We start from the raw sequence: 15,479 nt of genomic DNA on the forward strand, positions 1-15,479 counted from the left end.
GCACCTGCATGGGTGGGTGGAAGGGCTGAGGCAGCTGTGAGCCTCTGGGGGTACACCCAGTCAGAAAGTTACCTGGCCCCTTGAAGGAAGAGATGACCTGAGAGAGAGGGACCAGCCTCAGATAGGGCCTGTGGCCCCTTAAGTGCTGATGGGCTATATAGGAGCCACCTGCGGGGGCTCTGGACGCTTCCTGGCGGGAGACAGAAGATGGAGGAGGTCATTGCCGGGCTGCAAGGGTTCACGTTCACCTTCGAGCACGATGTGGAATTGCAGAAGGGCACTGGACTCCTGCCTTTCCAGGACATGGACAGTGAGTGGCAACGGCCCAGTTCCCCTGCCCAGGTCCTCAGGGAGCTGTCCTCACGGACTTCCCGGATAGAAAGACAGATTTCAGAGTTTCCAGAGTTCCCTGGGTGCCCCGAACCAAACCTCCAACCTCCTGTCTCAGAGTTGGGCTGAACTTAAATAGAATTTAGAGGCTGGCTCTGGGCGGGTGGGGGAAGGGTTTTGGAAGAGGGTGCCTTTGACTCCAGCTCCCCAGCAGGAGATAAAACGACAGTTGCTTTTGATGGGGGGACTGTGGCCGCCACGTGGAAGAGGTTGGAGGATTGTGGCAGTCCGGGCCAACCTGAACTACTGAGCTAGCGAGCAAGACTTGTTCGTTGCATAAACAGATGAGCAAAGGAACAGGCAGGCAACAGAAAACAAAACCTGAAGACTAGCCAGAGAGAGTAGTCAGGGGCCCACGCTGACCCGAGTCTGTGGAGGCTTAGGTGGGCCTTGCCTGAAGGCTCCAGCTCTGGGAAAGTCACCTTCTCCTCCGTTTCTTTCTCCTCCAGAGTCCAGTTCAGCTGTGTGCAACTTCTTCGCTAAAGGGCTCTGTGTGAAAGGTGAGTGAGTCAGGTCTGAGCTGGACCGGGACAGGAACGGCTGTGTGGACCATGCTGGCTTCAGCCGGGGCCTAGGATGGCATGTGAACGTTGGCACCTGGACTAGGGCAGGATTCAGCCTCTGTCGTGAGCAAGAAGGTAGCCACATGTACTTAGTACCCCAGAAGTTGTATTTTATTATGCTGAGGGTCATCACACAAGGCTCACACTCTAAGTTCCTAACTGCGGTCCTTTTGATTCATTGCTCAAGGTCGCTCACCTGTGCGGCATATCTTCGCTGAAGGTCAGGTCTAGTCTCTAACAGATGTCTCTGATTTGAGGATCAAGGTTCCGGGAGAGATTACAGCCACAGGGCAGATTATTGTGTCGTCTCTCTAGATGTGCAGAACGGAGCATTGATCTAAGTTTCTGCTTATATACTGTCCAGTGGGCATCATAGGGTTCTAGGACCATCTGGTTACCTTGAGTGAGTGATGTCACTGGGGTTTGGTTATCAGGTGCAGCCTTGGGTGTAGTGGGAATCCTGACCAAGCTATTTTCATAGGTTTTAAAAGGCATTTTAGGCTCACAAGAACAGTGGTCTGGGCGGGAGCACTCCGCTGACATTTGTACAAGGGTAATGATGGTGGGGGGGCTGGAGAGATGACTCAGTGGATAAGAGCACTAACTGCTCTTCTGAAGGTCCTGAGTTCGAATCCCAGCACCCACATGGTGGCTCACAACCATCTATAATGAGATATGATGCCCTCTTCTGGTGTGTCTGAAGACAGCTACAGTGTACTTACATATAATAAATAAATGAATCTTTTTAAAAAAATGATGGAAGGGGTCATTCCCTTTAATTTTTTTAAAATTATGTGTATCTGTATGTGGGTAATGTGTGCAAATGCTTGACTGGGTGAACGAGACGCTGGTGACAGTCCTGTGTCTGAGCCCACGAACTGAGCCGGGCAGGATGTGTGCTTTGAATGTGATGTGTTGGAAACACAAATAAAGATGCCTCGTTTGGGGGGGGGGGGGGGAGAATCATACCCTTTTAATTTTTTTTTTTTTTTTGGATTTGGCTTTTTCAAGACAGGATTTCTCTGTGTAGCCCTGATTGTCCTGGAACTAACTCTGTAGACCAGACTGGCCTTGAACTCAGAAATCCGCCTGCCTCTGCCTCCCAGAGTGCTGGGATTACAGGTGTGCGCCACCACCACCTGGCCCCTTTTAATTTTTTTGTTTGGTTTTGTTTTTTGAGACAGGGTTTCTCTGTATAGCCCTGACTGTCCTGGAATTCACTCTGTAGACCAGCTGGCCTCGAACTCAGAAATTTGCCTGCCTCTACCTCTCAAATACTGGGATTAAAGGCGTTTACCACTTAATGTTTTTCAAATTATGCATATCTGTATCTGTGTGTGGCTATACAAACATGGAAACCATTGGTGTTGGATCTGTCTGGAACTGTAGTTACAGGAAGTTTTGAGCTGTTTGTGGTGGGTGCTGGGAACCAAACTCAGGTCCTCGGGAAGAGTAGTCAATGTTCAAACCACTGAGCTATCTCTCCAGGCCCAGCATTCTCTTCTTGATGCAGATAGTGATGAGTCGGGGCCTTTGGCCTGTGTTCTGAGGAGTCTTCAGCCCTCCTTGTTGTAGCTTAGCCTCTTCCCAAGCAGGCCTCCTCCCCAAGCATCACCCCAGAAACCCATCGATCGCCCCAGAAACCCATCAATCGCCCCAGAAACCCATCAATCGCCCCAGGCTATCTCTTCTGCCCTTAGGTAGTCTAGTGAGTAGCCTCAGCTGCTCGAAGATCCCCCTGGAAAGCCCTGTATGTAGCCTGAATTACTCCCCTCCCTGGCTTCTGATCTTCTCTTCTGGATTGGGGGGTCACTTTTAGGTTCCTCCAACAGCAACATACAGTTGTCTAAATACCTGACCCCTAACAGTAATGTTTCCAGTCTCCCCTGAAGCCTGGCTGTGGACTCAGGTGAGGAGACTCTTAGAGGGCCTGCCTTGGAGATCCTCCTCCTGTTTCTAAAAGTCAGGAGGCAGGGGGTGGGGCAGAGAGGACCTGGAGCCCGGTGTTGGGTGACTGGGAGAGGAGAAGGAGCTCACTGGCCGTCCAGGGCTCTGGAAAACCAGAACCTTCCAGGTCCATGACAGACTGAGCGAGCCACAGCTGCAAAGAGAAAGCTTTAATGCTGCTACCAAGGAAGGCCAGAGCACAAGGGATGGCCAGGAATGTGAGTGTGTGTGTGTGTGTGTGTGTGTGTGAAAGAGAGAGAGACAGACAGAGGAGAGTCATGCAGGCAGGCCAAGGGGCTTCCAAAGAGGATGTCCTTGTCATACATGGAAACAAGTCCTGTTTATCCATAGCCCCCCCTTCCAGTGGCAGTACTGTGTTTATGAAAAGATAAAGAGCTATTAAGATATGTTCTATGGGGGTGTGGTGAGGTGTGGGGGACGGGGTGACTCAGCAGGCCCATGCCAAGACATCCTTTCCCTCTGAGGGACCGGCCACAAAATGGTATAGCATCGAATAGAGTTTATTCAGGGCATGGGGAGGGGAGTTAAGAGAGTAATACATCAGAGAAAGGTAGAGAGAAGGAGTGAATAGAGAAGTAGAGGCCGGCCATGACCATGTGGAGAGGGGGGATGGGGAGGAGCAAGAGGGCAAGAGAGAAGGGAGGGGCAAGCGTGCCCCCCCAACCCCCACTTATAGTGGACCAGGCCTACCTGGCTGTTGCCAGGTAATTGTGGAGTGGAGCTTAGAAAGAATCCTAACAGGCATTGTCAGCTGAATGAAGATACTGAGGTGGTCAAATTTAATGCCATTGCTGGAGCCACCTATTTCATGCCTGTGTTGTCCTTAATAGTTGAAGTCATGCCGAGGGAGGGGACATGCCACATGCCGGGGTAGATCATTCGCCTAGTGTGCATTAAGCTCGCCGTGATCACCAGCACACATCATCTATTAACTGAGCGTGGTGGTGCAGGCCTGTAATCGCAGCACTTTGAAGTTGGAGGAAGAAAGGTCAGAATTCCAAGATCATTCTTGGAAACATAGTGAATCTGACACCAGCCTGGGCTACACAAGATCGACACTGTTTCAAAAAATTAAGAGAGATGACTCAGCAGTTAAAGGCACTTGATTCTCTTGCAGAGGACCCTGGTTCAGTTCCCAGTACCCACCGGCAGCTCACATCAGTCTGTAACTGCACATTCTAGGGGTGCTGATGCCTCTTCTGACCTCTGAGGGCTCCAGCATGCACAACATGCACACACATGTACGCAGGCACACACACACAAACACATAAGATGTTTTTTAAAGATTTATTTATTTATGTATTTTTATTATTTTTTTTGTTTTTGTTTTTTGAGACAGGGTTTCTTCTCTGTGTAGCCCTGGCTGTCCTGGAACTCACTCTGTAGACCAGGCTGGCCTCAAACTCGGAAATCTGCCTGCCTCTGCCTCCCAAGTGCTGGGATTAAAGTCGTGCGCCATCACCGCCCGGCAAGATTTATTTTATGTGTATGAGTACACTGTAGCTGTCTTCAGACACACCAGAAGAGGGCATCAGATCCCATTACAGATGGTTGTGAGCCACCGCATGGTTGCTGGGAATTGAACTCAGGGCCTCTGGAAGAGCAGTCAGTGCTCTTAACTGCTGAGCCATCTCTCTAGCTCCATCATCATCATCATCATCATCACCATCATCATCATGTATTATTAATAATGAAGAAGAAATGAATCCAGAACATTTCCTTCCCTGTGAAAGTCATGAACTCAACAAGCACTTACAGTATGCCAAGAGCTGGGCTGGGTATGCCCTTGGGTAAGGTGACTGTTCTCTCAAGGGAAAGACAGCCTGCAGGTTCCTAGAGTTTTGTTCTAGGAGAGGGACCCTTGCTGTTAAGATAGCATCTTGCCCAGTGTGGTCGGCCCTCTGACCCCTCTTCCAGTCCTAGGTTGTGTCTGGGTGCTGGGGCACAGAGATGATAGGTGAGGAGGAGGAGGAGGAGGAGTCACCTCACCGGCCCCGGGGAACTCCTCCAGGCCAGTGATAGGTGGGGCCTACAGCTGGTGTTGTGTTCGCAGGGATACTATGCCCACTTCGGCACGAGCAGGGTGAGAAGATGGTGGTGTGCAAACACTGGCTTCGAGGCCTCTGCCGGAAGAGCGATTGCTGCAACTTCCTGCACCAGTATGACGTCAGCAGGATGCCGGTGTGCTACTTCCACTCCAAGTTCGGTAATGCAGCCCCTTCTGGTGTGTGTGGGGTGATGGAGGGCTTTCTGGTGGGGTAGGAAAGGAAAAGGTAGTTGGGTTGCCTCAGAAGTCTAGCCTTATCTGAGCCCAAGCTGTCTGCTTCTTTGAACCCTAAGAAAATAGAACAGAGGCTGGCTATGCCTGGGCACCCCTCTAATCTCAGCACGAGGGAGATTGAGGCAAGAGAATCAGGAATTCAAGGCCAGTCTCAACCTGGAAGTGATGGCGCATGCCATTAATCCCAACACTTGGGAGGCAGAGGCTGGTGGATTTCTGAGCTCAAGGCCAGCCTGGTCTATGGAGTGAGTTCCAGGATAGCCAGGGTTATACAGAGAAACCCTATCTTAAAACAAGCAAGCAAGCAAACAAACAAAACAAATTAAAAATAAAAATAAATAAAGGGTATAGGCCAAGCCTGCTGTCTGTGAGTCTCAGTGTTACCTCAAAGGGAAAGGAATGTAATCCTGTTCCCCACTCCAGGCCAGACCCATCCACCCCCAGATGACTGTCAGGAATAGCCTTGAAAGAAGCACCTCTCAGTCCCTGCTGGGCCCAGGCCAGGCCAATCCAAATGAGAGAAGCATTTGGTACTGCCACTGGGAATGCTGCTCACCCTACCCTTCCCCTACCCCGTGTCTTCTTCCTGCTCCCCTGCTCTTTATAACTTTATTTTTTTTAGATAAAACTGTCATGTTACCTCCCAAAGGGGAAACCCTGCATCACTTGTTGGAAAGAGAAGGTCACTGTGTAAATAGAGCCACGAGGTTTAGAAGTCTGGGCCCTAAAAATACCTTGTGTGGTCAGGTCTCCTCCAGCCTCCGTTGAGGCCATGTTCAGTGCCCACTCTTACGGACCCTTTCCCTCCCCCCTCCCTCCCTCCTCCCGATGGTGACCTCCCTAGCCTCCTTCCTTAGGGCTAGTGAACTTACTCCCCTGAGAGAGCAGCTTCCCAATAAACCTGTGTTTAATATAATCTCATTTGGTTTGAGCTGGCTCATGTCACCTGTGGAGAAATAACTCATCAGATGGGGCTGCGTATTCTACTTCATAACACTGGGTACCTCGAAGGGGGCCAAGTCTTTCGCAGGGCAGGGAAGGTTCATCCCAGTCAGTCTCCCAGTCCGGCCTTCCAGACTGTCTTCTCCCAGAAGCCCTAGGCCTGTGGCAGTTCGTAAAGGTACCTGAATGTCCTTCTAGAATAGACGGACAAAGTTTATCTGGAGGCTGGTCCCCTAGGTCACTGTCTAAAGCATTTTCACTTAGAAAAATATCCCTTTAATCTTTCAACCCTGAGTCCCCTGGTTTGAGGCTCAGATGTGGTCCTGCATGGGACCACTTGTGCATGCAAGTAATTTAAATGCAGATGTGCAAGCTCATGATTATGTAATCTAAGGTTTTGGTCTTCACAGTGGGTGAATACCTCTAATATTACAAAAACATAATGATATGCTAGGTGGTGCATGCCTTTGATCCTGGAAGTTAGGAGACAGTTGTCTTTAAAAATACCATTTTTGTGTGTATGCGCATTATCCCTTATTCTTCTAAGTCACCACTCCAGTACCCCCACTTGTATGTAGACCAGGCTGCCCTCAAACTCAAGAGATTTGTCGGCCTCTGCCTCCCAAGTGCTGGGATTAGATGCAAGTGGTCTTGGGAGACTCAGAGTACGGGAGACTAGCGGGAGACTGGCCTGAAGGGGTTGACTCCATGACGCAGTGTCTATCCATTGGCGTCTGTGGTGGGCTGAGGCTTGGTGGTAGAGATCCCACTGCTTTGAGGTCGGTTAACTTCTGTAAGCAATGGCTTGCCCATGCTCTGTAAGCAAGCTCAACAAACTCATGGGCATCCACGCACACAAACATTGTTGAGCCCCGGAAGCGCAGGAAAATGCATTTGGAAACTGCCGAGATGTCCAGGGCTTGAAAGGAGTAAGGGCGCCTTTGCAAACGACGGGAGTGCAGGCTGGAGTGCTGCTGCCACCTACTGGCCGAGTGCTGGAACAGCAATGTGCAGTCTGTTCTGACAGTTTTGAGTCCTGAGAAGGCTCAACCCCAGGGGGCAGGGCTAAGTTGGCCTGGGATGTACCAGTAAATTGTGTGAGGAAGCTGAGTGAACAGATTTACTTGCCTCTGAGGGCGGGCATCCATGTTTGAAATGTGAAGGGTGGAAAGGAATAACAGAACTCTTCCTCCAATGAAGAAAGCCCCCATATATAAGGGGGCTTTCTTGTAGAAAGCCCCCATATATAAGAACTCTCTGGAAGACCTTATGACGTTTGTATTAGGATCAAAGAACAAAGTTGTAGGCTTTTAGGAAGGGATGAAAGTGGAAATGTTCACAGATTCTCCACTGAAAGGAGACAGATCACAATCTTCTATCTTCTTCAGCTCTAACTTACGATCCTTGTGCCTCCGAGGCTGCCTCCTTGTAGAAATGTGGCTGACCAAGACTTGGCTCAGCGCATAGACACAGCACAGCTCAAGCTCACAGCTAACAGTCCTCCTCCTGAAAGGTTCCCTGGGGCCCAGCTAGAACCTCTACTCTGTCTGTGGTATTTACTGCAAAACATCTCTGCCCTTCCTGGGGCCTCTGGAAAATGGTGGCATGTCTCTAGTTGAGATAGATGACCAAAGGGTAACTTCCCCTTCCAATATGAGAGGTCTTCCAAAGATGGCGACAAGCAGAAGATGATTCCATGGCAGGGAGGGTCAGGGTAAATCGGGGCGGGGCTGCGGAAGTGTGAACCTGATTATAGACAAAGACCAATGGGCTTTTCAGGTAACTGCAGCAACAAGGAATGCCCCTTCCTCCACTTGAAGTCAGTTTCCAAGGTCCAGGACTGCCCTTGGTATGACCAAGGGTTCTGCAGGGAAGGTGAGAGCTTGCGGGACAGGACGGGATACCCAGAGGGATGCGGGTTTTCCGGATGGAGGCACTCATCAAGCAAGGAGTTATATTCCCCGTGAGATCAGGCCATATACATACCCCAGTGGAAAGCCTTTCTGAGGTGGTCCGAGGCTTGTATGCCAGTGGAGAAATCTCCTGAGACACTGGGAGACTCAGCCTGGTGTAGGGCATGATGGGCTTCCCAGGGAAGGCTGTGAGATTCATACCCTAGCCTTCTCAACCTGGTAGATATAGGACCTGGGCTGAGAATCCTAGCAGAAGATGTAGTCAGTGGGAGACACAGCTCCCACGTGCTGAGTGCCACTTAAGTCCCACCTTTGACCTGGCCCCTGGCACACTTAGAAGGCTGTGTTCCCATGGGTCTCTGGGTGAGCTTCTTAGCACTGGGTTGGGAGTGGCTTGAGTATGCTCTCCAACCAGTACCTTCTTTATGCTGGGGGCAGGCAGGCAAATGGTGGGGATGGAACCCAGGGCCTGGAGCTTTACCATTGAACCACATGTCCAGCCCTTACTTGAACCAAGGTTTCTGTCCATCTCCTGGCTTCGGGGACATCAGTGATGGGAAGGCTTATCCACCCCATCTCTAGTGGAGAGCCTACCACAGCCTCTGCCTTTCCTCATAGCGATTCACGTGCACTTCCTCGGGATGAAGGAGTCTCTCTCGGCCATTTGCTCTTTGTCCGGTAGGTCCCCTGTGTAAATACCGCCACGTTCATCAAGTGCTGTGTCCCAACTACTTCACTGGCTTCTGCCCCAAGGGACCTAAGTGCCAATTTGGGCAGTAAGTATGATCCCTCTCTTCCCCAGTCCCCCGGAGTGCTGAGAGAGTATCTAGCAAGTATCTCCTTAGGGGTTTTTGCTGCTGTCCCACCCTGGAGGTCTGGGTACCATTGGCTGGGCAGACTGTAGCCTTCCCTGTTAACATGCACTACGCACTCTGGGGAAGGCGTGTACCTCTCACTGGCTGTTCTAGACCTAAGTAGAAACATTTCCCATCACCACCTCTCTGCAGTTCCGTGCAAAGCTTAGACCAGGGCGCCTTCCTTCCCCAGGGGCTCTGGAACCGGAAGTCTGCAGCGGCAGGCTGGAGCCCAGCATGCTAATGAGCAGGGAGAGAGGGCCAGAGTCCAACTCTAACACACACACACACACTCACTCTCCCTGCTCCTATGTCTCCCTCTCCTTCCCTCAGCCCGAAGACGAGTCCTATATTCCATCCCAGTAATGTGAAGGTAAGTCCGCGGTCCGCTCCTCACATAGCGCCTCCCTCTTTCGGCTCCCCACCTGTCTGTGCTTCCTAGCACTGGACTATTCTCGGGAGACTCCACTCTTTCATGTTGTGCGGAGTCTCCATCCTGTAAAAGGCATGTGGTCATGGGGGGAGGGGCACCTGCATGCAGTAGCTCCTCCCGGCCTCTGTCCTGTCTCGGCACCTGGAGGGACTCCATGATCACCTGGACGGACACCTTTTTTTTTTTTTTTTTAGATTTTTAAAAATTTTTATTTTATGTATGTGAGTACACTATCGCTGTCGCTCTGTTGCTGTCTTCAGACACCCCAGAAGAGGGCATCGGATTCCTTTACAGATGGTTGTGAGCCACCATGTGGTTGCTAGGATTTGAATTGAGGACTTCCGGAAGAGCAGCCAGTGCTCTTAACCACTGAGCCATCTCTCCAGCCCTCTTTTCTTTTCTTTTCTTTCCTTTTTCCTTTCCTTTCCTTTCTTTTCTTTTCTTTTCTAAGACGGGGTTTCTCTGTGTAGTCCTGGCTGTCCTGGAACTCATGCTGTAGTCCAGGCTGGCCTTGAACTCAGAAATCCACCTGCCTCTGCCTCCCAAGTGCAGGGATTAAAGGGGTGCATCACCACTGCAAGGCTACCTTCCTTTTCTTTAGCTGGGTAACACAGGGATACTTTCCTTTCTTGTTATTTGTATTTCTTTGTGTATCTATGTAGATATACAACTGCCACCGTGAATGTGTGGAAGTCAGAGGACACCTTACCTTATAACGGTTGGTTCTCTACCTTCCGGGTCCTGAAGGTAGAACTCAGGCCTCAGTCAGGCTCAGCTGCAACCACTCTTACCAACCCAGCCACCTGGCCATCCCATACCAGTTTCACTGACAAAAAAAAAATCAGGACATGCAGTCCAAAGCCAGCTTTCTGAATGAAAACTATGATGAGTCATATATTTTCCTGGTTCCTAGGGGGAAAACATATTATCCCCATGGTTACCAAGCATCAGTGAGAATTCACTTTCAGGGGTCAGCAGGCTAATCATGCTCTCCAGACCACAACTCAGTGAACCAAGGGTCCTATGTGGCCACCCTTGGCTACATCTTAGAGTTGGAGGCTAGCCTGGATTATAATACTGTCTCAGAAATAAAAGTGTGTGTGTGTGTGAATATGAATTCCTCAAAGAACTAATTTAAAAAATGTGTTGGGAACAGCAAAACAAAGCAACTTCTCTCAAACAAATCTCACGTCAAAATACAAAAACCAAACCCCCAAACCAGAGGACCCTAAAAATATGGGTATTTAGGTGACCATGTCTACGCAGAGTGTCTCTGCAACACGTTTTCTTCCTGATTCCACTCTATCTGCAGCCTGTCACCCAGCCATGGGATTTGACAGCTTCTCCTGGCAGCACTCTGGTGCCCGCTTCCCAGGAAAAGCCCGTGCTCCAGTGTCATCAGAGGAGCCTGCCTCAGGCCTGCTGCTCAAGGGCCCACCCTGCGCCTTAGGTAGGTGAAGGAGCCCACGGGGCGGGGACAGCACTTCCTTGTTAAGGTTCAGGGTCCTGAACTGAGAGAACACAGGGTCTGATGGAGGTGGGTGCAGGCCTGCAATCCCAGCATGCAGCAGGCAGTCTAGAGGACTGGAGCAAGTCTGAGGTGCATAGCCTCTGCGTAGTGAGGCCAGACAGGGCTACAAAGTGAGACCCTCTGTCTCAAATAAAAAAAAGGGGGGGGGTGGAGGGACTGCAGGGTGTGGTGGTGCATACCTTAGATCTTGACACTGAGGAGGCAGAGGCAGGTGGATCTCTTGAGTTCCACATAAACTAGGACTGCATAGTGAGACCCCCATCTCAAGATAAAGAAGTAAAATGTAAAAAAAACAAAAAACAAAACAAAACAAAAACCAACCATACCTTTATGAGGTAGCCTACAGTCTGTCCTGAATTGTGACTTTTTTTTTTCTCTTTAAATAATCTGGTCAAGGCTATAGTTCAGTTGGTAGAATGCATGCTTAGCAGGTATCAAGGGTTTGGTTCCTGTTTGCATGCAAAATGGAGGCAGAAGTCCAAAGTCCCCCTTGGCTATATAGAGAGGCAAGCCTCTGCTGCCTGAGACCTGGTTTCCAAAAGAAAATACAATTACAGCAGAAAGCTAGGCAAGGGAATAGAGCCCTTTATCTTCTTGTATGTTTGACTTGGTGAACCTTTGAAAGTCCAGAACCACTTTCTCTGAAATATGGGAACTGAACGTGAATTTCAAGCTTCTTTTTTTTTTTTAAAAAAAAGATTTATTATATGTAAATACACTTTGTCTTCAGACACCAGAAAAGGGTATCAGATCTTATTATAGATGGTTGTAAGCCACCATGTGGGTGCTGGGATTTGAACTCAAGACCTCTGGAAGAATAGTCAGTGCTCTTAACCGCTGAGCCAACATCTCTCCAACCCCTGAAGCTTCTCTTTTAGTTCCAGATCTTGCTAGTATTTCCAGGCTGGGCTCAACCCACTGTAATTACAAGGCTCTCCCATCCCAACCTCCTGACCAAGATCCCATGAGGCTGGAGAAGCCAATATATTCTAGTCCCCCGCTGGACAAGCAGGGACTTTCCTTCTGAGGATTTATGAAAAGGCATGACTTTAGCCGGGCAGTGGTGGCACATACATTTAAGTCCCTGCACTTGGGAGGCAGAGTCAGGCAGATTTCTGTGAGTTGGAGGCCAGCCTGGTCTACAGAATGAATTCTAGGACAGTGAAGGCAGAGAAACTGTGTCAAAAAACAAAACCATGCTGGACGGTGGTGGCCCACGCCTATAATCCCAGCACTTGGGAGGCAGAGGCAGGCAGATTTCTGAGTTCGAGGCCAGCCTGGTCTACAGAGTGAGTTCCAAAAAAGCCAGGGCTACACAGAGAAATCCTGTCTTGAAAAATGAAAAACCAAACCAAACCAAAACCAAAACCAGCATTGATCTTAGCTTTCTCCTTTTTCTTCAGAACCCAGGCCACCATGCCATCGACACAAGCTGTATCAGCTGGAGTCATCAAAACCTAGCCTGTGGCGAGGGAGCTGGGAGTTCTCCTAGTGAAGGGCTCCATGGCCTCAGCAGCGTATCCTCTATCCAGTGGTCCAATGAGCTCCATCACTGTAGTGAGATACAGGATGCAGAAAGAGCCTATATTGTACTTGACTATTTCCCTTTATCCTGCACATGAACCAGATGCCAATAATGCAGCAGGACTGGAGATCAGCTGACTGTGGAAGGGAGGAGCCACTCATGAGCTAGGACAGCACAGTGAACTTGACACCATGAACTCTCCAGTCAGTCAGTATCCCAGGCTCAGCTCCCACGCTCCTCTAGACCACTCCGGGTCAGCGGCCTCATGTGCTCCCCAAAAATGGGCCATCCAATCAAACAAACTGCTTTTAGTCTGACAGCTGATTGCCTGTACAGCTTATTTATACTCGAGAATATAATGTGTGTGTTCTGTGATTGCATTAATTCCCCCCCCCCCTCTTTTTTTGATGCTGTGAGAAAACATCCAACTTGTGGGAAGGGGCGTTGTTCTGGCTCATGCCTTGAGAGGATACTGTCACAACAGGGAAACCAGGGTGGTAGTGTGAACTGGCTGGCCATATGGAATCCAGTCAAGGAAGCACAGAAAAAGAAAACGGTCAGCTTCCGTCTTGGTTTTTCTTTTGTAAAATTCAGCCTGGGATCACCATACACAGAGATGGTCACCCATTCGTGGCCTGTTTTCTCTGCTCAGCTAAGCCTCTCGGGAAATAACCCTCTCTCACAAACACACCGGGGTGTATCTTCCAGGTCATTGCAGCCAAGCTGACATTGAAGATGAAACCTCATGGGGGATTAGGCAGTAGGCGTACAGAAAAGGCTTATCCTCCTGAGGCCATGACAAAGCAGACAATGCTACTTAATCCACTGGGGAGGAGTGGGCAGCTAACTGGACTTTTTATAAGATTACAGCAAAAGGCCCAGCAGTAGTGGTATATGCCTTTAGTCCCAGCACTTGGGAGGCAGTTCTCTTGTGAGTTTAAGGCCAGCCTGGTCTGCAGAGTGAGTTCCAGGACAGTCAAGGCTACACAGAGAAACCATGTCTCAGATGAAAAAAAAGTATAGGAAAAAGCAGCCCCAGAAGGACTAGATGGAGTAGAGTTGTCTGGCTTCCTACAGCATGAGGGCTTTGCTGAGGTGATGCACCACAGGCCCAGGGGGCTGGGTCGCTGGTTCCAATTCCACTTAAGTGCACCCACAGCTGCTACATGACAGCTCTCGGCCATGTAGGAAAAGTGCCTCCCCTCCCCAGCCTGCTTCCTCATTCTAGAACATAAGCAGCCACACCACAGGGCTGTCCTAGAGTCAAGTGACACAGTACACGTACTGGAAATCTGTAGGACACCTGGCACTGGCATGCACCCAAATCTTAGCTGGTCCAAGTGTGGAACCCGATGAGTCCCTGAGGTGAACGAGATGAGACCGGCCCACACAGGTTCATGTATTTGAAGGCTTGGCTGTCCTAGTTTGTGGAAAGATTTGGGGAGGATTAGGGGGTGTGGCCTTGGTGGAGGAAGTGTGTTACTAGGATTAAATCCATACCATTCCCAGGTAGCCCTCTACCTCTCTCTGCCTTGTGGTGTCACAAGATGGGAGCTCCCAGCTACTGCTCCATCGCCATGGCTGCCCGCCGCCTGCCATAATCCCCGCCCACCATAGTAGTCATGGACTCACCTGTGAGGTCCCTGTAAGCTCACTCTTCTATAAGCCACCTTGGTCACAGTGTCTTAGCACAGCAGTAGGAGAGGAACTGAGTCGATTCCCACCGGGCCTCCCTTCTTGGGCCGGCCAGCCACACAGCTTTGCAGGTAAGGTCAAGTCTGCCCCAATTTAGGGTTCAGCAAGGAAGCTCGGGGAACCTACACCTCATGCCTGGTGGTGACCAGCCACTTGTCTGAGGGCGGAAGAGGGGGTTGATCTGCTCAGTTGTTTTTTTCCTTTTTTTTTTTTTTAAACTTTCCATGAATAGTGACAGGATTTTTTCATCAAGTGTAAGATAGACTGTGAATAACATGTGAAGTGACATTTGACTTTCTTGATACAGGGTCTCATGTAGCCCAGGCTGTCCTCAATTTGTCTATTGCTGATGCTGACTTGGCCTCTAATTCCCAAGTGACAGCCACATAGCCAGTTCCACTGTAGTCATTTTTGTGATGCTAGGGAACCGAACCCAGGGCCTCCAGCAACGTGCCCTCTTCCACTGAACTACAGTAACCTTTAAGCAGCTTGTGAAACAAGTTCTGTGTTGCTAAGGCTGGCCTTGAACTTGTGATCTTCTTGCATCTCAAGCATCCCAAGTGCTGGGGTAACAGGTTGTGTTTTACTGTGCCTGGCTCAGAGAGTTGGGGTTGATTTTCTTGATGCCGCGGATCATGCCCAGGGCCTCATGGATGCCAGGGAAATGCCCACTCTGAGCCACACCTCCAGGCTCTGGTTCTATTGTGTGTGTACACCTGTGGTACACACACCACATTTTAGTGGAGGCAAGAGAATAACGTGTGGGACTGGTTCTGTCCCTCCACCATGTGTGTCCTGGGGAGTCAAACTCTAAGTCTGTTTATTTTTATATTTTGTGTATGTGTGTTTTTTGCCTGCATGTATGTATGTGAACCGTGTGCATGCCTAGTGCCCTTGGAGAAGAAAATGTCAAGAGTCCCTGGAACTGGAGTTACAGATAGTTGTGAGCTACCATGTGGGTGCTGGAAATCCAACCCAGGTCCACCATAAGAACAACTGCTGAGCCATCTCTCTAGCCCCTATTTTTAATAGTTGTGTTATTGGAAAAAAAATAAACAGTTTTCTGTAAACTCGAGTGTTGGTGTTTGAGGTGTATGTCTCCACACCTGGTGAGTTCCTATTACTGACCCTGACCAATGTCAAACAAGCCCTTATTAACACGGGCTCTCACCTTGGTCCTAACCCTGGTCAGATGACTCCCTTCAGGATTTGACAGACCATTAAACTAGTGCTTAACCGGAAAGTTCAGCATCACAGAATCCCCCCCCCCTCCCACCACAGTAAACCACTTCTGTTCCTGAAAACCTGCTCCTTCCTCAGCAGCATCAAGGCCCAGCCACAAAGCTTCCCCTGAGGGTCACCTCTGTACTCACACATGAAGAGG

General features: G+C 49.8%; 1 protein-coding gene across 1 annotated transcript; it reads left to right on the forward strand.

The window, feature by feature from the left end:
* Nucleotides 1-207: 207 nt before the first annotated feature.
* Nucleotides 208-15,163, forward strand: Cpsf4l (cleavage and polyadenylation specific factor 4 like). The gene is made up of 8 exons (XM_052197251.1): nucleotides 208-310; nucleotides 840-890; nucleotides 4,975-5,127; nucleotides 7,924-8,019; nucleotides 8,740-8,833; nucleotides 9,245-9,284; nucleotides 10,651-10,794; nucleotides 12,279-15,163. The coding sequence occupies exons 1-7, from the start codon at nucleotides 208-210 to the stop codon at nucleotides 10,792-10,794; spliced, it is 681 nt and encodes a 226-aa protein (XP_052053211.1). The 3' UTR covers nucleotides 12,279-15,163.
* The last annotated feature ends 316 nt before the right edge of the window (nucleotides 15,164-15,479 follow it).

Source organism: Apodemus sylvaticus, chromosome 10 (genome assembly GCF_947179515.1).
Source record: "Apodemus sylvaticus chromosome 10, mApoSyl1.1, whole genome shotgun sequence".
NCBI lineage: Eukaryota > Metazoa > Chordata > Mammalia > Rodentia > Muridae > Apodemus > Apodemus sylvaticus.